General features: G+C 39.1%; 1 protein-coding gene across 1 annotated transcript in view; it reads left to right on the forward strand.

Moving 5' to 3' along the window:
* Positions 1 to 5,949: 5,949 nt before the first annotated feature.
* TPD52 (tumor protein D52) overlaps positions 5,950 to 23,722 on the forward strand; it is a 107,598-nt gene continuing 89,825 nt past the window's right edge. The window contains exon 1 of the mRNA XM_072411013.1: positions 5,950 to 6,044. Coding sequence (XP_072267114.1) covers positions 6,026 to 6,044 — 19 coding nt within the window. The 5' untranslated portion in view covers positions 5,950 to 6,025. The remainder of the gene's footprint in view (positions 6,045 to 23,722) is intronic.

The raw sequence follows: 23,722 nt of genomic DNA on the forward strand, positions 1-23,722 counted from the left end.
ACTTTGCATTTTTGTTGGTAGTTGAAAAGGCATTAAAAGGCAAATCAACTTCCATCATGGTGCAGGTCAACATCAAAGCGGGTTGATTCTTTGGTGATGATGCTGGAACACACTTAGTAACACATCAAAGCACTTTGAAATGTGTTCTGATACGTTTTCATTGATTGCATAAGAAAATCCACCAGGGGAATGTAAGCTCAGGTTCGGCCCTACATAGGCCCCAAGTGTCCATAAAATACCTAAAAGCTTTATTTTCTCATGAATTTATTATGGAAATCCATGGCTCCAGTTGTTTTTTGTATACTGAATGCTCTCCCCTATGATTATGGGGTGGACAAAGAAATCTCTTGGTGTCTACTACACTCACACTGCTAATACTGGCCACATACTAGTCAATATATTGAATAGGTTTGACGTTAGATTCAGTAAAATCACTGAATCTAACCAATCAGGAATGTTTGATAAGGAATTTCAGTTCTATACCGATATTAAATAACTCCAATAATGTAACTCAATGTAAGGGAAGTCTATATGGGCTATTCGTGGTCAGAGCTGGGGAAGTGGCATGATGGACAATGAAAAGGGCTGGGCAACAGGTGCATGGTGGTAACCAGCCAGGAAATTAATCAATATCTTAGGGGGGGGGTGATCATGGACCTGATAATGCACCCACCAGACAGCATTAGGCAGCCCATAGATATGAATCAGTTGACTTATGTGGCTGGATAAGGTGGTGATCTTATTTTATGTTCCTGTCTTGGCCTCCAGCCATTGTTGAAGTGCTCCACTGTAAAGCTGACCCAAACCTCACACTCTTCTCCGTACAATCATATCAATTCAATAGTAGTATATTCAATATAATGTGGTCTGCAGCACTCCAGTGAGGGCGCCCCCTAATGTCTTTAACAGTTTCTGTAATGGATGAGAATTATACGATCGGAGCTGCTCCCTCACAGCATTGTAGACCAGGAGCTTCCTGGATTATCAATATATACAGCAGCACAAACCTAACAGGTCTGATATCTTCACATTCCTGCTGCATTCCAGAGGAGTTCGCGCTTATAATAGGGCAGCCAAATCCCTGTAATTTTCCACATAAAATATTTATCTTTCACCGTTTGTGTTTTTGTAATTCTAAATGATTGTGATAGATTGTGTTACCTAAAAACCACAGATTATTATTATTACACAGTATTTATTTAGCGCCAACATAGTACGCAGTGCTGTACAAAGTCCATAGCCATGTCACTAGCTGTCCCTCAAAGGAACTCACAATCTAATGTCCCTACCACAGTCATATGTCTTTAATACAGTCTAAGGTCAATTTTTGGGGAAGCCAACTAACCTAACCACATGTTTTTGGAATGTGGGAGAAAACCTGAGTACCCGGAGGAAACCTACTAGGAGAGAACCTGCAAACTCCATGCAGATATTGTCCTGGCCGGGATTCAAACCTGGGACCTAGTGCTGCAAAGGCCGGAGTGCTACCTCCCCTCCTACAAATCCCCAGTATATAATCTGAACAGTACAATTCCTTTAAATTATATGTAACATTAATAAAAAATTTACAGAGCCACAGTACAGAAAATTGGAAATAAAATGGGAATATTGCCGTTACTCTGATAAATTATTTATTAACAAATAATTAAAACCAGATCTCAAAATGCTGTAAAGGAAGAATCTTGCATGAAATTGAACAGTAATATTTCATGTTAAATTCATGATTTGATTTTTTTTCAATCCTTTACAAATAGACGTACAAGATGATTCCATGATTTGGTGCTCTTAGAGCATCCTGGGCTTTATGAACAGAAAGCCCAGCACAAGCTGCTCAGAGTAGATTCCAGCTGGAAATGTAGATCTGCTAGAAGTAGGAGGAATTCTGAGCTTTCTCATTCAACTGCATATGAATATACTAGAATGGCAGGACCTCAAATTACACAAACTACAGCAGGGACAAAGCAAAGTCAAGAGAAGTCAGAAACTTGCATAAAATGTATTTGTATGTATTATTCCAACCTGCAATATTCCTAGAATAAGCCACTTCTGCTTTCTCTGTATTGTGTACTCTGAATGCCTTGGGTTTGTTTTACCAGTCACCATAGGTGCCACAAGAATTTCAAACAATTCAGCCATTTTGTGATGTATTTATTTGTCAGACAGCACAGTCAGGTGACACCTTTGTTTCTGCTAAAGTTAAACCTTAAGTTTTGGATAGGTTGGCAAGGGGTAAGTACATCTGCCATGTTTTTATTGCTGTCTGCGACATTCCAAAAATGTGAGTTCCACCAGAACAGATGGTAAGTCCTGTATAACCTTGGCTGGCTGACATTTTATCTTACTTCCTGTTCAGTCTATGGCCCTGACTTATAAAAGCTCTCCAAGGCTGGAGAGGATACACTTTCATCAGTGAATATGTGTGATCAAGCAAACCTGGAATGGATCTGGTTAAGAATTGAAAACAAATAGCCAATGACTTTTAGGACATCCATTCCAGGTTTACTGGATCACCCAACTTCACTGATGAAAGTGTATCCTCTCCAGCCTTGGAAAGCTTTTTTAAATCAGGCCCATTAAGAGAAGAAATAAAAAAAAAAAATTGCAGGACAAATGAAAAAAAAAAAAAATGACAAGGATTCAAGCTTTTCATTCTCTATCCAAAATCTAAAAAAGTCCAAGTAAAAGCTAAACTTTTGTCAAAGACAATACAGAACAATAGACAACAAAGTAGCAGCAACACTCTAAACCAGGCATGGGCAAACTACGGCCCGTGGATGTTTCTCTGGCCCTTTGGGTGTTTCACCAGGTCAGGACAAGGACTCCGCTGAGGGGGGGGCCACCGGCCAGAGCCACAGAACAGGATGAGCAGGTTGTGTGCAGTGACACAGCCCGCCCGCTTTCCCATTGCAAGCTCAGATCTGTATTGGGAGAGTGGGCGGGGTTATGCCATCATGATGTCTTGTTCAGGGGCGTCATGATGCCATAACCCCGCCCACTCCACTATCGACCCAGCCCCTCTGCCAATTTTTTTTTGATTGTAGCCCCTGACTAAAAAAGTTTGCCCACCCCCGCTCTAAACCATCAATTCCGCACATTAATCTCTCCTCCTGTCAGCATATTCCCTATCAGTTCTTAGTGCTGCCCCTCTCCCCCAATCTCAATGCTTGACAGAACACATGCAAGATTTAGGTACTTATGCTAGTTATATGTAAAACTACTTTTATTATAACTGCATTATAATGGTATGTGTCTTCAAATTCTGCCTTGATTAAAGATTTAAAGCTGTACTCCACAAAATTATTAAAAGAAATAAAATTAGCACCTAATAATATACAGGTTGACATTCAAAAATTGGATCGGACCTGAAGAGTGACGGATTTTCAAAAATTCCGGATTTTTTACGGTTATATATGCTGTATGTATTTAACAGAAAATGACTACCTGTACAGTCCCTTAAATGGATGCCGAATCCATAATGGGGCTATACAGCAACTAATAAATGAGAAGGAATGAGCAGCTAAGCATGTGCAAGCAAGACCCAACAGCTTATTCTGGAGTACAGCACCATCAAAACATAAACGGTGCCTCCAGAAAACAGTGTAAGTTTGTAAATGCGCTCCAAAATCCATGCTGGAAAACTGAATCCGGATAATCGATGGCCAGATTTTAGTATTTCAATAGTGTTTTTTGGGATTTTTTCACATAACAAGAAAAGGACATAAACCAGGCATATAAAAGCCAAGTACAGGAGATAACATTTACAGTGGAAATAAAAAAACAAAACAAAAACAAACAGGCGACACAATTAATTAATCATCTCGGAGTGTATCACATATATAAAAGAAAACATTGTGAAAGAGACTCCGGCAGATGCAACAGAGTGAGCCGCCACTCTGCAAAGATTTTCACTGTAATATAACCAAAAAGTAGTAAAAGACAACAGAAAACACGAACATAAGAGACACAACACCACAAGACAAGAACAAACAGGACACATCTGGAAAAGGGGGGATAAGAAAACACAAAACTAGGTACATGAATTTAGTATAAAACCATTTTAAACATCTGGATTGGATGAGCAGTATGAATTCCAAGGGTCCCAGATCCTATCAAACTTCCCCGGTGTATTCTTAAGGATGGGTCATCTTATCATTGACCAAAATCCAGTCGATTTTGGCATAAAGTGGACCTATCGGAATGGTAAATTTCCAGGATTTAGGCCAGGGCAATCCGAGCCACTAGGATCAGTTTCAATACGGATGTGGGAGCTTCCAGATCACACCAGCTAAATAAAGCCGCTTCTCACCTCTCTAACCAAGGCCTTAGAGAATATATTAAATATACCATTCCAAAAAACTTGGCCACTGGGCATGACCACCACATATGTAACACTGAGCCTCTAAAACAAAAAGGGGATGTTGAGGGATGATATTTAGAGAGCCGCTCTGGAACCAAATACCAGCAAAGTAGAACGCTATAATTTGCCTCTACCAAGGCAGAGTTGAGAGATATTTTCGCGACAGAGTAGGGCAAATCACTCCATTCTTCCCTGGAGAATCCTCCTCCCAAGAACACATATATCTCAATTTATGTGGGGACGAAATCAGTGTACTATATATTATGGAAATTTGTCCCTTGGTATCAGCGGGCGTTTTGGAGGGGCCATGGAACCAGGCTTATTTTAGAATAAACAAAAGATCTGAGTTGCCTATAATGGAAATATTCAGTACTGGAAAGCTCTTTTTTACTGACCAGATACTCAATACTAAGCATATCACGTGGATCCTTGCAAACCCCTTATTGAACCATCAGCAAAAACTAGTTAGATCTTTCCCCGGATTAGTCCAAAATCAACAGGGAATGTGTTAAGTTTGGGCATCACCTATACTGTTTAAGTTTCTTGGGGATCCACATCAGTGATGCCATAGTTCCCCTGGTGATAGCTGTCTCTTCCATAAAAACCCATTGCGGTTTAATCCTACATAAAGTAGAGTGCGAAAATTGGGAAATTTGGGCCGCGATGGCCGGATTTTTGAATGTCAACCTGTAGAAAGGATTTCTAATGCGCAGAAATGCCACTTCTACACTAGATGGCGCTGTTTGTCTGGGTTGTATGACGTCCAGTGTTATTTGACCCACTTTCTGGGAGTCCAGGCTGTCAAGGACCCACCCCCAGGGCGCCTGACCTCAAAGTACTGCTGAACAGAATGGCAATCACATTATGTTGTTATTGGTACTGCCCATCCTTAACAATGGACACAAAGAAAGTGGACCCCATAAATACTGCAAATACTCAACATGCCAATTTCCTGGCTATCTAAAGCCACCACGTTCTAACTTGGGACAAGCATGTAGAATAACAGTTTGGATTTTTTTCATTGCTGCATGCAAGTTTCAGGTCTGTGGCTCCGAACGTGTTGGGATTTAGGGTCATTTCAGACCCGTGGTAAGTTGCTGCATTCTGCCATGGGCTCAACTGTAGTCCCAGCGTTTCCTATTCAAATAGCTAGGACTGACAGAGGTTGGGAACCATTGTTTGCATTCAGCTGTGCCAGATTGTGGTGCAGACCCCTAAAAGCGACTGGTGTGCAGTTGCTGTTTGAAGATTGCGGCATGGCTATGCGTAAATCTGGTTACCCCCAGTTATCATTATAAGGCACCTAATACATTTTTTTATAGAAGATCATTAATGACAGCCTCCAAGTCTCTCTCCTTTGTACCTAGTAAGCATGCACAGCTAATGCAAGTCTTGTTTTCTGTTTTATATTCTATAAATATGCAATGAGGAGATGTAATGGCAGTCAGGGAGCTCCTGATGCTGCAGAGGAAATGAGCCAGCTGTGTGGCCCCGCTGTGTCCCCACATCAGATGTGCAAGAAGAGTTGTCAGAAAAATGAGTGCGGGCGGGCGCCGAGCTAGTCATGTGTCAGAGGGGCGGGCGGGAGGTGTGGATCAGGCTGGGAGTGGAAGGATCGTTGCTGACACTGTGACTTGGGGCTACACATTGCTTCTTATACCAGGAACCATGGACAGTGCTGAGCAAGGTAAGAGACACAGGTGTGATTAGCATACATGATCTACAAGTGCTTTCCATGTTCTGTGCACACACATGTCATGCTATTGTCATATGATCAGCATTACATACATGTGCTGCACACATTTATACAGATGCCATGTGTCTGGTGTGCAGATGGTGGAGATTCTGCATTGGCAGCCTGTTACTTTGTATCTTGTTGTGTATACAAGTGATCACAGCAGGAGTTTGTCTAGTGTTTGGTATGGCTGTGTCTGATCAGACAAAGTTAGTGTATAAGAAACATATGTCAATATCCCTGACAAGCTCTGCACATTGCTGCTCTGCCCCTCCTTTCTGCTTTAACCCCTCTGGTACCTTGCACCTGCTCCTTGCATGCTCATCCAACCCATTACCCCCTCCAGCTCTGCTCTGACAAGCTCTCTCTGGGCTGCCTAGTAGGGGCTAATGGTGTCTGACATACTGTACAGGAGAAGATCCACCAATTTTGTTTTTGATCAACCCATGTGATCGATATTCTGATCAGTAATAGAAAAGTATGAAGATACAAATCTTCCATCATCCGTTAGTGATCAATCAGTGAAAAGTCCTAAAATATCTGATAGATATAGCTATCAATAATCAATTGGTTGGAAGTCCTAAAACATCTGATTGGTACTGTGATGAGTAATTGATGGATCAAAATCACCAAACATTGAATACTCATTCTGATCAATCAGAATTAAAAAAAATATCACAGATATTCTTATCAGTAGGTGATCGGTTAGAAGCCCCCCCAAAAAATCTGATCAGTAATCGATTAGTCAAAAGTGCTAAAATATTTTATATTCTGATCAGTAATCAATCAGTTGTAAGTCACAAAAAATCTGATGGATATTGTGATTAATAATTGATCGATTAGAAGTCCCAAAACAGAGTGATTATTGTCAAGAATTTTTAGATAGATCTTCAAAATCATCAGATATATGTTCTGATCACCCGATGTTATTATCAGTAATCAATAGATTGGAAGTCCTAAAACATCAGATCAGTAATCAATCTATTGAAAGTCTCAAAATATCTGATGGATATTGTAATCGGTTAGAAGTCCAATAACATCTGATCAGTAATTAAATGTTTGGAAGTCCCATAACATCTGATCAGTGATCGATCAGCTAGAAGTCCCATCACATCAGTAATTGATTGGTTAGAAATCCCAAAATATCTGACTGACCTGAATTTTTTAGATAGGCAGAACTTTAAAAATATCAGATATATGTTCTAATCAGTCATGGATAGATCGGAAGTCCCAAAACATTAGACCAGTAATTAATCAATTGGAAATCCTAAAATATCTGATGGATATTGTAATCGGTTAGAAGTCCCATACCATCTGATTAGTAATAGTTGGGTTAGTCCCATCACATCAGTAATTGATTGGCTGGAAGTCCTATCACATCAGTAATTGATTGGCTGGAAGTCTTATCACATCAGAAATTGATTGGTTGGAAGTCCTATCACATCAGTAATTGATTGGCTGGAAGTCCCATCACATCAGTAATTGATTGGCTGAAAGTCCAACAACATCTGATATTCTGATCAGTAATCAATCAGTCGGAAGGTCCATAACACTGCACACACATGTATGTTCTTTCTGTTTTCCCCAGAAAGCATTTAGAATTTCATTTGGATTCCGCTGAGATGTAGTCATTCATTAGTTAACACACAATAACTTTTAATTACTCTTTATACTTGTACAGAGCTCAATTTACATTTATTCTTCCAACCGATTTATTCACAACCCAAAAACTCTGTACTTCCCAATCCATCTGCTGCTGAATTTCCTTTCTATCCGATCAGAAATACGAATGTGCTCACGTGTTCCAGGCCTAAGTGTGTTTGTAGAGCCGACTCCATGGTTGGATTTACTTCTATCCTAACACTTCATAAATATTTACATGTTAGATGCAGCTACTTCTCTATAAAAACTCATGAAATGTTTATTGATAATATTTTTCCACATTTCCTCATCATTAAGCAAGTTGTAATAAGTGTCTGGGATAATACATAAAATAACAGCTGCACTATGAGGATAGTGCACTAAGCTCCTGTTTTCAGCCTTATAATGTCCCCTTTGTATATACAGATAAGAATGATCGTATGGCATGTGAGATATAACTTTACTGTGCAGAATTTTGCTCTGTGATCTCTGACATGAAATACAGAAATAGGCAGCAAATAACAGCTGCTACTTTCCACTATAGGACTGGTGGACCGGAAGTGAGCTGAGTGCTTAAAAATATTACTCCTAGAAAAGCATTGTGTGATGTCATAAAAAACTTTTTCATATTCATCCATCAAAAAAGTTTTATGCAAAGTTGTTTATGAAATTGTAATTTCCAGTATGCTGAGTGGCTGGAAAAGGACAAGGTAAGTATTTAACTGTGCTGTAAAATCCACAAAATACCATTTATTTCTCTGTAATATATATTTGTGCTCCTTACAAGTGCATCATATAGAGTTCAATTTATCTTTATATGTATCTCACTTTTTAATAGTTTTAGACCAGGAACCATAGGGCTTCTCCAGAGGTTGCTAGGGGTTCCTTAAACATGGAGCAAAAATATGTAATTCAGGCCAGTATAACTAAAACCGATGATCTTTTTGGCTACCTGTAAGGGTGACATTCTTCCTTCTTGGGACTATCAATGTACGAGGCATTCTTCCCACTGACCACCAAGTGAATATGTGATATGTGAATATAGTAATTATAGAAGAGGTTCCCTGAGGACATAAAAGCTATTTCAAGGGTTCACCCATGTTTGGAGAGAATTTGGGGCTATTTAATGAAAAAAAGAGATTTTTGAGATTCAACCGGAAGTGAGAGGAAATCCTCACTACATTCAGAGGTTCCCTCCTTGGCATTTGTCAGGAGAACAAGGATCCCATTGGAAGACTTCCCCTCACCTGTTCAGGTGACAGCTGGAGGTTCTGCACTTTTACCATTTACATTTGCAGAAACACTGTTTATGTGTTGCTTTTTACAATTCATCATTGGTAGTCATCATTGTAATCTTCTTTTTTTCATTAAATAGCTTGTTATGAGAATAATACATTTTAAAGGATAATAATCCCATTATAAACAGATTTTACTTTTGAAGAAAAATGTAAATGTAGATAATCCTTCTGGATTGTTATCTTTTCTATCACAACAGGATATTCCTGATCTCTTTCCTTGAAAGGATTATCTAAGATTACTGAAGGCTGTTCTCTGGGAGGGATAATTCATTTACTTTCTTAAGCTACGTACACACTTCCAATGGTTCTCGCCCGATAATCGGCACAGGGCTGATATTGGACGAGAATCTGAAGTGTGTACAGCGTGCATCATTCATCCTCCAAATGACTGTCCTGGCGGATCCACGGACGATGAACGACGAACTACTATAATGCTAGGGAAGGGGGAGAGCGTGCAGCGGGGTGCCACTCCATCGCTCTCCCCCTCGCCTCTCTGTATGTACAGCACTTGTTCATGCATTGTGCAGTGCATAGTCGTTGGAAAGGATCGTGAAAGATCCTTTCCAACTACTATAATTGGAAGTGTGTATGCGGCTTTAGATATTATGGAGCCATATTTTTATAAGGAAGATCTAGGAAGCCTGTGGTGCCCTATTTCTTCTCCAAGAATTGTTGATTATGCTCATCCACCATACATGTGTAATCTGGAAGAAGAACTTTTCTATCGATTATTTTAGATACATATTTTCCTATAATAATCAATCAGTGTTCAGAACACCCTATAATGGACACATGCAGGGAGTGCATTCTATTTGCCCAAAAGTTCAGGTCTTTAGCCAAACCTAAAGATGTCACTATCATATTTTTTACATAATATAAAGTATGCACATGATGAAAATGTTTTGCCCTTTCTACCTATTTAAACAAGCATTAGATTTTCATTCCAATGGTTTCTACAGATCAGGAAAATTATTTATTTACTAATATAAATGTAAATATTATCTACATTTACCAATATTTAGAGTAATATAGAAAAATAAAGTTCATTCTTGGCTCTCTAAAGCTACGTACACACTTCCAATTATTATCGTTGGTAGACGAACGATCCTGCACGATATCTGCGAACGATCGTATAGCACTGATCCTGTACATACAGATAACGACACGATCGTTCGCAGATATTGTACACGCGATAGATGCGATCGTTTGAACAATACAGGAAGTGACGTGCACCACAGGAAGTGAGCGAACGTTCGTTCACCGCGCATGCTCAGACCATGAACGATCAATGAACGACCGTACACACGATAGATGGTCAACGATCGTCGTCCAATCCGATCCGCCAGTCCGGTCGTTCATTTCCAATGACTATCCTCGTTAGTCGGCGTCGTTGGTTACTTTTTTTACGAACGATTTTTGCCCAATCGATCGTTCGTCGTTCGTTCGTCGTTCATTTCCAACGATAAAAATTGGAAGTGTGTACGCAGCTTAAGCTGGCTTTGCCTCCTTTAGCAAACATTACTTCTAGTAAGTGTGACTTCTTACCAATGTGTGACACTGACTTTTAAAATGCTTGATCACACCTCTATACAAAATTCTTTTAGTTAAAATACATTTGCAGGTTTCTTTCCATGAACTGGCCATTTCCCCAAATCCCCTACAACATTTCGTTGGGATTCAAATCAGGACTTTGACTACACCACTCTCTAACCCCTTCATTTCTTCTTTGTTAGCCATTCCTTGTTGGATTTTCTTTTGTGTTTCAGATCATTATTATTTATCATTATTGTGTTCAATGTTTTATTTCCAACAAATGGAAAGATGGCCTTGCATTCTCATCAATCACATTTTAATATAATGCAGAATTCATAGTTGACTCGATGATTACAAGCTGTGACCCCCAAGCCTTTCTCTGAATGCAGACCTTTTTTCTATATCTGTAGGATGAATTTAATTGATTTATTTTTTTTCAGACTGACTATTTAGCTATGTAACTACTGTATAACATTTCTATCACCAGGCTTAAAGTTGGTAAGGGGTTTTCCTTATATGTTGTCTGTGCTTTGCATAAAATGTAACTATTGTTGCTGTGGATAAACAACTTTATAAATGATTCATCTGTCCACAGTACATTGTTTCAGATCTTTTTAAACTGTAGTTTTATTCCAATGTTCTTTTATTACAGCAATGTCTTTTTCCTGGCACACCTCCCATGTAGTTTTAATCGGAGCATTCATTTTCTAACTGTATATGCATTGACCTTAACACAAACTATTACAAGAGTTACCTGCAGATCTTGCAATATAATGTTGGAGTTCTTTGGGGCCTTTTTAAGCATCAATCTATCTGCTCTTGAACTGAATTTGCTGGGCCAGTCAGCCTTGTACAAATAAGCAGTCATTTGGAATCCATGCCACTTGTAAAATATTTTCTTTGCGGTAAAATGTTTGAGTTCAAATAATTAGGCAATCTTTAAAATCCTTTGCTAAACGCCAAACATTGACAACCAAAGGGCCTTAGAGAGCTCTTTAAATCTTTATATGATGAAATCACACACATCTATAGCAAAGAGAACACCAAACTTTCAATAACAGAGATTTAAATAAGTATAATCCCACCAACATACTCCCTAAAGAGGTTTTTTTGTGGTCCCCTAATCTGGAATATCTGATTCATGGATTTGAAATGTTGGTAAATGTAAGGTTGTACTTAGTTTAACACGAGAAGTTTCCATTTTGGTTAATTTAGAATATGAGAATGAGTACTCCATGACAATTTGTATGCATCTCTTATTCTGGTATATCACCTTTACCTGTAGGCACTGTTGGAATCAGGATAGCTAACATTGCCTGTTCTAATTTGCTCAAGGAAAACGTAATTTCCTTTTTCACATGACTGTAAATGACTATGGAGGAGCTTATGCATGTAGCTGATTTTAAAGTGTTTCTCTACACAAAACTATTTTTGATAGACTGGGGGAGGTTGGACCACACTTGTTCAATATTTTTCATCAGGGGGCCGAGCTGATTACTTTTTACCACCTTGAGGACCAAAGGGTTAATGGGTGCATAGCAGCCTAATGATTTGGGGATGTTAAAACTAAGAGGGACACATCTTCCACAGGACTAGATTTGTTTTTTTTTTCCCCCTAAGCCAGCTAACTTGTGCCCCTTCCTGCTATTAACACGCAAAGCTCAAACACACAATCAGTATGATACAGAACAACCAGCAACATATCTGTAGACCATAGGCATTGCTGGGGACAGTGAAGCAAATTAGGAGAAGTTACAATATCAAATAAATTTACCAAAAAATTCAAAACTTCTAAAAATAATAAATATATCATAAAATACTGCACACAGCCAGCCCCTTCCTCCCCAAATCTTTGCTCTTGATGGAGTTGTCCAGGTGAAAGAAATGGCATTAAAATGAATCTGCAATACTGAAATTTCTAGATTGTAAGCTCCACAGGGTAGGGTCCTTTCCTCTTTGTGTGTCACTGTCTGTATCATTTTCTTCATTAAATAGCGCTGTACATTAAATAGGGGTTGCAAATCTTTAATTTGCAACCCCTATTTAATGTACAGCGCTGCGTAATATGTTGGAGCTTTGTAGATCCTGTTTATTATTATTATTAATAATAATAATAATAATATTAATCTGAACTAACTCTGAAAATGTTCCTCTTCATTCCGGAGTACTTTTTGCTTCCTGGGCTCAAGTTTTATTTGCTCTTTATCCCCTAGAGCACATGGAAAGAGGGATGTACTGACTAGCCGTTCTGTATTCTAACTTTGTTCTACTTCCTATCACTGGGCACAGGAGCTGAGGCATGACGGCACCATTTACGGCTATGGATGGTTGCTCTGTGAAGTGCTGCAGTCTGCTTTTTGTATATCTTTGTAGCCTAGCACTAACCAATATATTTGATGCTGCCCTGCTTTTAAATGTAGTAACTGAACATCATGAACTTGGAAATTGTGTACAGAAATAAAAAGGTTGAAACAACAATACCTTTGCCAAAATCCTGTAAAGTAATGATAAATTTCTTAAAAGTTTTAGGAACCCATTTTGGTGCATAGGTGATAAGGTAGTAAGGTGATTACGTGTATACAGTGCATTGTGCAGTGCTATTGCTTCCCAATATGTGACATGACTATGGACTTAGTACAGTGCAGCGTAATATGTCAGTGCTAAAAAAAATACTGTATAATAATAATACCACAATGCACTTTCCGGGCGCGCACAGATTGTAGCAAAGTGCAATGCACAAAAATATACTTTTCTATGCACTGCATTGGCAAAAATTGAGTGTGCATTATTTTCATATACATCACATACATAGAACAGAAAAAGGTTTTTGGACAGAGCAAAAACAGAAAAGTGTGACATTGACTGCATTGTTGGACCGTTTTTACTTATTGGACAGTTTTCCAATTTAGCTTCCATTACATTATCTGATTTATACCCAGTAACAAACCAAAGGCTACGCACACGTTGATTTACTAAAGAACCAGAGGTTGTTTTTCATTAAAATGGAACTTCTATTCTACAATGGAAAACTGCCACCAAACTGATCCTTTATTGCAAAAGAGACAGACGAAGTCTCTATTTACTTGCCTGTTCACAATTGTTTTGTAAAAGTACACAGCTCAGTGTCAGATGCTGGGATATTCGGGTTATCCCGGTATCCCCAGAGCTACAGGGACTAAACTTTCTCGTGCATGCACAGGGGTTACATTTTCCTGGCCTGGCCAATCAAGACAGCTGAACATCTGACACCCGGAAAGGGACTGGAAAAAGATGGCAGCACCCACAATGTAGTGAGGACAGGTGAATGTAAATAAACAATTTCAACTGGGCAGGTAAGTTTATTTTATTGCAGAAAGGACATCACCTTCAGTAAAGGATCTGCCCGCTCACAATTTTCTATTTGTTATGTTTAGTTCTACTTTGAATAGGATGAACCTTATTCAAGGTGTTCACGTAGCAAAGTGAATATTAGTAAAAAAAAAAAAGGGGGTGACGTTGTGTTTAGACTAAATATTTAATTATATTATTAAGGAAAAAAAGGCATGGGATTGGGTATTTTATCTGGCCAAAGCTTTGATATTCATCACCGGATCCAGCACTATATAATACATTGCTTGGCCCAGCTCTTTTACGTAGAACATTCCTTGGTTCTGCTGTTCCTAACCTGGTTTAGAAGATTGTAGTAATGTGTAAATGATCTTATATGAAATGATTAATCAGTGATCATGTGGTCAATAGTTATTGAAGAAAAAGCCACCTCTTTGCTTCCTCCACCTATAGATACATGCCTACTATACGTAATAGAGATTTCAATTGTTTCTGGCTATTATAATTATTATAATTACTTTACTTAATTTTATTGTATAGAGGCGTGGGTGTTAAATAATATTCTGCCTCCGGTGTCAGATACGCTTTGCTTTTAACTGGCACAGCAGCAAAGTTAGTATTCAGAGATCAGGAAATGAGTGATCGGGTGTGAGGAAGAGAAGCAAGTTTCTTAGGCTGTTGTTTGATTCTCCTCACATGAATTGCTTGGAGGTGGCTGATCGGTCGGTCATGTGAGGGTTGTGGGTTTAGCAGACATGTCTCAACTGGGGCTGATAACATAGGATGAACGTCACCACTGTGAAGCTTACTTCTGCCTTTTGCCTCCTGGCTGAGTTTTGCTCGGGTGATCATGTGCAGCACCATGTTCTCCAGCTATTTGTATAATATTTTGTATTTCATGTTAACATGGTATAATCATCAAATAATTATTAGTCTCAGGTAACTAGACACATTAAATCCTTCCTGTTTTTAAAGTGAATTTGTCACCAAGGCCATCAGACTTAAACAGCTAGAGATCCCTTTTACTATTTGCAGTTATTCTTCTGATGCTTAGTAAATGCATTATAAAGGCTCCTTCCACATGACCTCAGGCTGGTGTGAGTCCATGAAGATCAGGGTGGGTTGAATCATGTATATCAGTCTAAGGCTACGTATACACGTGCAATAGGTATTGTGGGAGATAAACGACCAACGACCGTTCGTCCAATAATGGTTAACAAAAAAAGTCCACAACAATCGGCCAACAAAGCCGATGAACGAGCAATGTCTCTGGAAACGAACAGCCATCCTGGCGGATCAGATTGGGCAACGATCGTTCACTATCTATTGTGTGTACGGTCGTTCATTGATCGTGGATTGTTCTGTGATACACTTTCTCTTGTACATGTCACTTCCTGCATCATTCAAACGATCGTATCTAGTGTGTGTACATTATTGGTGGATTATATTTGAACGATCATATCGTTACAGCATGTACAGAATCGTACACTATACAATCGTTCAAAATATTCGTGCATAATCGTTGATTGGACGTTATTTGTTTGTTTTCTATTTATAATTATTGCACGTGTGTACCTAACCTAAGCGTATCTAGTTGCAGTAAAAATGGAGGAAATTTCTGAAGTGAAGGTGAATATTGCAACACAATTTGCAACACAAGTTGTTTTGTTATTTTATCATTTTATCTTGTTATATTTGGCTGGGGTTATTACCCTGCTCCCACGTTTAAATAACAGCCAGGATATTATCTGTATGGAATCTGGGGTTTCCTGCACTACCATATCCCAAAAACTTTTTTTCTGCAGGCATTTTGATACCTGGAAATTGTCCAGAATACTGCTGTGGAAAAACACATTAAAACACCTCATTTCGGAGTCCTAACGCTGCCAACAGTTCTGTTATCCTTTTGTGCCCCGTATTCCCGGTCCAATATACCTACACAAGTGTTTCTGATAAGTTTACACTCTCACTTGGTTTCATCATTGTTTGTACGCTGTACAATTCTTCTATTCAGTAATGATATTGTGTAGACAGGAAGTCTGACAGCAGTGAGATAAACTCAGTTTTTTGACTTGCATTACTTGTGTGTCCAGTCTTTCACACTTTGTTTCCACTTGGTCTATCACAGGCCTGTTGGGCAAGTTTTACCCTCCATGAAACAAAAGTGATTTGTTTTCCACTTGACTGCACCTTGTATAGGTGGAGAAAGGATTAGTCAACAGTCAGCCACAAGTGACATCAGTCTGAAAGCTGCAAATGCTGTCCTAGAAACTTTGCAAATAGCTAGATCCATGAGTTAGATCACAGACCTTCTTGTTGGGTCTCCAGCCAATGATCACATGACATGCTACCTCCCTCTTATGTTGCAGCATGTGTTGAAGAGGCCGCAGGAGGAGTCACTAATAAGCCTGCTTTTTTGCCTGGTTCATGTTCAGAGCTTTTATGAAGATATGGGTACAAGAACTAACAGGGGGATTCTGGTACAAAAGATGAACACAAGAATGATTATTAGAGATATCGAACTAGTTACCTATATCCCGAGGACCTTACACCTGGATATCCAATACTAAAGTCAGCAATTCTATGTATTGTTCCTGCAGAAGGGACAGGCAGTGTCTCTTCTGTAATAAAATAAACTTACCTGCCTGTTTGCAAGTTTTACCTATACTCATGTCTCCTCGCTCCTTTGCCGGCATCTTCACCCAGTCCTCTTCTTAGTTCGAGATCTTCAGTCATCTTGATTGGCCATACCAGAGTAATATAACTCCCTCTTATTCGCACGAGAGATTGTTGAAGGGTCTACCTTCTTATGCATCAGAAGGGGGCCTGGCTAAGGGATACATAATCATTGCCTAGGCAAGGAATGAGAAAGTGGGAAGGAGCGGCAACAATAAAAGGGAAAAAGGTATTTACCCGGGCACATTTTGTAAAGTACTCCGGATTCTTTAAACAGCAAGGGGGTAAAAGAAAATGAAAGGAGGTGCTAATCATACAGTTTTCTAAAAAAAATTAGCCAACAGTTTTGGTGCCCTATGTAGGACATCTCCAGTGGATATACACACCACAACAAGACATACCAATAATCTATAAGCTAAAAACAGAATTTTTTTTTACAGAATACTCCCCATTCACTGATGTCACTAATGGTAAAAAATAAACACTTCATCAGTATATTTCCCTGTTCAGTGGTATTATACCTGAAAATGGGCCACAAAAGAGTTCCCATTGGGCTTCATGCAGCCTGTGAAATACAGCTTGGACAGCCCTGAATTAGAATAGAATGAAAACCATATAATACTTTTATTACCCATGGGTGAAGGAGTTTGTTCATTTGATTATGGGGGGCTGCTATTGTGAGTTTCTTTTCTATGTGTCAAAATAATATGCAAAAGTCTGTGAGTATAAAAAGTCACAGAAAATGACAGAAAAGGGAACTTGAGGTCTGTATGGGGAAAACCGATAAAAAGGACAGTGCCCCGGGCCAAGGGATATGTCACAACTTCTATAGACATTTGGTAAAATGCCTCATCAATGCAGGTACATTTTCTAGCAGTCATTTCTGAATTTCTTGATACCTTATTTTTACTTTACATACTTTTTAATAAAAATACATGAAATGCAGTTGTAATTGTTATTGCCATGTGCTCCCTGTAGTGTTTTCTCTCTCTACCCAGTATGAGACTGTACATGTCCGCCATCTTCCCATTATGTCATTACTAACCCAGCATCTAGATCTTTGTGTTTATCACATCATTCTACCATTAAATGAAGTGTTGGTTAATGTAAGGCTACATGTAATCTTTTCTTGCCACCATAGCTTCTTCCAGTTTGCTACTAGGCATGCACACTGTTTGATGGTACCTGTGTATGCAAGGTGACTGAGAAACAATTATCTGCTCCAGCGAGTTGCCTTCAAAAAGACTTTTTGCTCCCTGGGTGTTCTACCTGGTATACAGTCTGTCTGTTCTCCGGATGCACTGCAGGTTTTATTTGTTTACCCTAGATTTCCTTTCTCACTTCACTTTCCATCCGATCAACAGTCCTGGTTGTATGACAAAGCTTGATGACAATCTCACTTATGCTTTGTTCTTATCCTTGGTTTATCCGACCTACCTGATGCTACCAGCAGAAACTTTTCTACGTTCATTTTCTGGCTTGCTGATTAGTCTCCAACCACACCAGTACCTAAAATGACACCAAAAACGTGAAATCAGCATCTTCCAGCTTTTTTGTCCCTGGCCCACATCTAACATTGGATTGTAGCCCTTTTAATCATGAATGCTGTGCTTCACGTTTGGTGATTACCTAGGGGCAAGCTGATTTAATGTTTTCTATAAAATATGTACAGAACCCTGCGGGCCGCCCCCACCCGCTGATTTTATGTACAGAGACAAAAAGATTCTGTATCTGGGTCTAACATAAGGTAATTAAAGTTATTTTTTGTTTCTTTTAATATCATTGGCATGTTGATGGAAGTGGGGGAAGGAGGAACTAAGGAGGGCAGAATAAACTTTGGTTTTAATGTTATAACTATGCAGCTGAGGGTTACTCTGCACTAAACAGCTGACTACTGGTGGCTCATTCATAACAAGCTTCATATTTCTGTGAACAATGGGCTTTTATGTAGACTGTGATAAAGCAACATTGTAACGTAATGCTAATTACAAAAAGAGTTGCTGTCATTAGCAGAAGTTTTTAGTAAATTTTATATATTTATTACTTAAAGCACAAATATAGGCATTTATTAAGATAGTAAATTCCTTTAAAAAGAATTTAGTTTTAATGGCATACAATATATGGAACAAATTATTAGCAGCTGACCACAACCATTTAGACCATACTCTTGTTCTAGTTTATTTTGGTCTTTAGTATAGTGGTGGCTTTACCCCTTCCTCTTTCGTACTCTTTCCCAACTCCCTTAATCCTCAACCCCCATCCTCACCCTGATCTTCCCCTCTTGTTCTTCTTCTCTTCTCTGTTTTTCTCTGTCACCTCTCTGGACCACCTTTGATTGTTTTACTTAAATTTCAGCATTGGAATACATTTGGGCTCACAATTCCATACACTACATTACTTCCACTTGAGCTATCCAACTATAGGTTGGGTTATTTGTCTTGTATATTTAATGTACAGCACTACGTATTATGTTGGCGCTATATAAATCCTGTTTCATAATAATAATAAATGCGTCCCACTTTGGATTTTGTATTTGCTGTTTTGCATTCAGTATCAGTGTGTGTTTCTCTGCGTTTGTTGTTATGCTGGTTGTTACCATTTGTTTATATGTATTTTATGTTTACATACAGATACCATTACTACTTGTATTTGTCACTGTTTCAGCTTCCGTCATGCCCTATTCACTAAGGGGCAACCTGTCTCTGTTGGATGCTTATGTGCTTGTAGAGTTAAGAGGAGAATGACAGACAGCAGTTGATGACATATTAGTGTGTCGCTGCTCATTTAGGGCCATTTCAGATCTGAGACATAACCTGGTTCCATTTTAATGGGAGAGCTTGGAAAGAAATATTTTTATGCAGCTGTGGCAGATTGCAGCACATATCCCAAAAGTGACACATTGGTTTTGGCTACGAGGTTGTTGCTAGAAGTTTTGCACTACAGCAGCAGCTTCATGCAAATCCAGTTACCCATGTGCAGTTTGCTGTGCTCCCGGGAGTTGCCAACTGGGTGGTTTTTACACAGTTGTCCAAACTCAGCATGCCAAGGGTGGAAGGGTGACCGTTCTGTGTTCCCTAATAAATATAGTAGTGTCACATTTTTGTCTGTTGCAGGTATATAAATCACTAAAGTGGATTGACAGAGGTACAATTACTTTGGCAGAAAAGACCAATCACATGTTTCAGGGTTAAAATTCAACCGAGTTCAGCTCTAAAGGTGAAAGTGGCCGCCCAGTGAACCAATTATTATTAAAGTAATTATAAGATTAAAACAAAACATCTGCCTATTTTCAGCATTTCCAGTTCCAGCTTGACTTTTCTCTGTTAAAACTAAACAAGTTTGCTGGGAAAAGGAAAAATTTATGTTTGACCTATGAATTATGTTGTAAACAAACCAACATATATTCTTTTTTTATAACACGAAGGTGATATAAATATCACCAGGGGGTAATTGTTGCTGCTGTTTGCCTTTCTTGGTTGGTTACAGGTAGTGCGTTATATAGTTGAAAATGGAAGAACGTGACATGCCAAAGATTTGTTGTTTTTATATTCGGAGATATAATAAAATATTTTCAGCATTCCAGGCAGACTCCAAGAGAGGTCGAAGAAGCAGATGCCTTGCACTGGCAAGCTTTCTGATGCCAATGTTTAGCTTTTACTTTTGAGAAAGTTGGCAGTCTTGGTGGAATGTGAATCTGAGTTGTTATTTCTACTCATGAAGCCGACTGACTGCACAATTTCTTTATTAAAGGAACTTTTTACTTTGTTATCCATGTTAGAAAAAATATAAATGTTTTCATAGATTAGGGGCTTGTTCACATCAGCAGTGCCTAGCGAGGTCCTGATGCAAGGACATGGACATGAAAGAAGGCCAAGGTCAGCAGGGAGTGTGAGCCTTGTTCAGACCTTATATTTTATAATATAAATATTTTTATAATAGTAGTTGGAAAGGATCGCGAAAAATCCTTTCCAACTTCTAATATTGCACGTGTGTATGCGGCTTAAGGCTACGTACACACGTGCAATAATTGTTGTTGGAAAACGAACGCATGACATCAATGATTATTCACATTTATTTTGGATGAACGTATTGTGCATGATCATCAAAGAACCCCGGACATGAAGGAAGGCCAAGGTCAGCAGGGAGTGTGAGCCTTGTTCAGACCTTGATGGGACCTGACAGTCCTGTGCAGTGGCTGGCACCTATAAAACGTAATCTTCCTTTACATTTAGGTAACGTTTCTGGTTTTCCTGTCTGATCACAGATGAGTCCTTATGTATCTCAATGTTTAGTGTGTCTACATGATGTAATTGAATGCGAGTCTTGTCACCTTGATGACCGCTGATTGAATTGGTGGCATTGCTCAGCTTTTGGTGACCAAGGTAATTTAATATTCCTATAAGTTTTTTTTAACATACACTTGTTCTAGTGTAGTCTAGAAATTTTTTAATGTTTAGAATGGATTTTTGAAAACATGCTTAGTCCTGTAGTATGCTGACAATCATTGTAGAATGAATGTTGTCAGCCCTGCTTGGTGTCCTTTGATAAGCACTCAATCATAACTACTATCAGATCCCTACCACATAAAGACTAAATGTTCTGTAATCCATGATAATAACTAGGACAGCTGATTGAAGAAAGACACATCATAGGAAGTGTGCAGAAGACACGTCATAGCTCTGTATTTTAGGCTTTTGCATCAATTATACATTTTTGTTTCCTAAACAGATTTATCAACTTGCTTTCCATTTTAACAGCTATTGTTAGGATTTATTACACTTATTATTGTTCAAATAATGTACAATCTATTAATGTAAGATAACATGGATGAGAGTACTCTACTCTAAATAGGACAATATTAAGGTCACAGTTTTGAAAAGTTCCAACTAACTCTGACTCTGGTAGTCATGGCTATATGGCAGGGAAATGTATCAATTTTGCAGGATAGGGTTGCTTTATCTGAGCTTGTAAACAGAAAACTAAAAAAAAAGAATATTTTTGCAAAATCAAAGAAACTCCATCTCTACTAAATGCAACAGAAACCTAGCGCAGCGTGCCGCTTTCATTTCCTATCATACTGTTAATCATTTACATAGCAGGCCGAGAGCGGGTCAGGTGCCAGTGTGAGACTGTGCCAAGCTGATAGGATTGCTCTTTATACAAATGAAAGAGCCTTTGTGGCTTCCACTTGTCAAAAATAACAAAATACAGCCGCACACAAACACTCCGCCGTACTACAAATCTGACAGTACTGTGGTTTTTAAAGTACTCCAGGCAGGACAGAAAATGCTGAGAACTCAGAAGAGGTGTTTGATTTATAATAACTCGATTAGTGGTGTGATGATGTTATTTATGGTGCTAGTTGCAGTAATTATATATTATCAGTTATGTATATAGTGCTGACATAGTATGCTACATTTTATGTAGCTGTGTCTGTTCTGCCTTTCAGAGGAGCTTTCAAACTAACGTTACTTGTTTAGTCATAGTTTAATTTCCCTAGCATAGTCCAAGGCGAATGCTGGGGGCAAACTAATTAACCTACCAAAATGTTTATGAGATGTGAGAGGAAACCAGATTGCCCAGAGGAAACCCATGCAAACACAGCAGAACAGAATATACAAACTCCATGCAAATATTGTCCTGGTTAAGATTCAAACCTAGGATCCCAGTGCTGCAAGTAAAGAGGTATAGCTGCTGACCTTCTGTGTCACTAGATATGTAGTTCTTCAAAATCTACAAATTACCAACACTGGTAATTTTGTTTATGCAGTACTAGCGTACACTAAGGACCCCTGGCAATGACTCTGAGGCTGGCAGACTGGCAGCAGGAACAGACAATCCTGTGTGGCTCCATGGTGGCTGGCACCTTGCCAGCCGTTCTGACGCCCACACTGCTGCAGTGGTTCCTAATCCCTCACTGCCATCCCTATTCATTCTCCAAAGGTAGCCACAGGTGTTAGGCTGCGTACACACGTCCAACGGTTCTCGCCCGATAATCAGCTCAGGGCCAATATTGGGCAAGAATCTGCCGTGTGTACAGCGCCAGTCGTCCATTTTCCGAACGACCATCCTGGTGGATCCACGGACGATGGATGACTAACGATCCTAATGCAAGGGAAGGGAGAGAGCGAGCAGCGGGGTGCTGCTCTGTCATTCTCCTCCTCTCCTCTCCATGGAGCAGAATGGTGCTGTATGTACAGCATCAATCATGCATAGTGCAATAATAGTCGTTGTAAAGGATCGTGTAAAATCCTTTCTAACGACTATTATTGCACGTGTGTATGTGGCTTTAGGCTACGTACACGCGTGCAATAATTGTTGTTAGAAAACAAACAACTAATGACAGATCAACGATTATTCACATTTATTTTGAATGATTGTATTGTGCACGATTCTGTACATGCTGTAACGATACAATCGTTCAAATATAATCCACCAATAATGTACACACACTAGATACGGTCGTTTGAACGATGCAGAAAGTGACATGTACCATAGAAAGTGTATCACAGAGCCATCTACAATCACTGAACGACCGTATACACAATAGATAGCGAACGATTGTCACCCAAACGGGTCCGCAGGATGGTTGTTCGCTTCCAGGAACATTCCTCATTCATCGGCATCGTTGGCCTTTTTTTGTTAACGATTATCGATCGGCCGTTAATCATTCGTTTCAAATGACAATTATTACGTGTGTGTACGTAGCTTTAGGCCACATGTAGCTCTCCACCAGTCCAAATATAGGCGAACACTGACCCTAACACATTAGTGACATGACTATGGACTTTGTGCTGTGTAATATGTTGGCACTATATAAATACTGGATAATAAAAATAACCCTAACATTAACCTGTAATAAACCGGCATTACCTCTTCCTATAACCGTAACAGCAAAGATGTGGGCAGAGTGGGGACAGGTAGAGCTGTCAGAGCTCCATATGTGCATTTTGAATTTTCACACAATTCCATGCAAGCTTGACTAATACTGTCCGACAAATACTGCAGCTTTGCTTTGTCAGAGATTTCAATGAATATATTTATTAATTTGCTGTCATAAACTGCAGGCTTTTCATAGTGTTCCTTGGTTGGAAAGCAACTGCCTGTTCTTGTTCTGTGTAACATTTACCAGGTTGTCACAGTGTTCCTTATCAG

Source organism: Pyxicephalus adspersus, chromosome 5, assembly GCF_032062135.1.
Source record: "Pyxicephalus adspersus chromosome 5, UCB_Pads_2.0, whole genome shotgun sequence".
NCBI classification, from domain to species: Eukaryota; Metazoa; Chordata; class Amphibia; order Anura; family Pyxicephalidae; genus Pyxicephalus; species Pyxicephalus adspersus.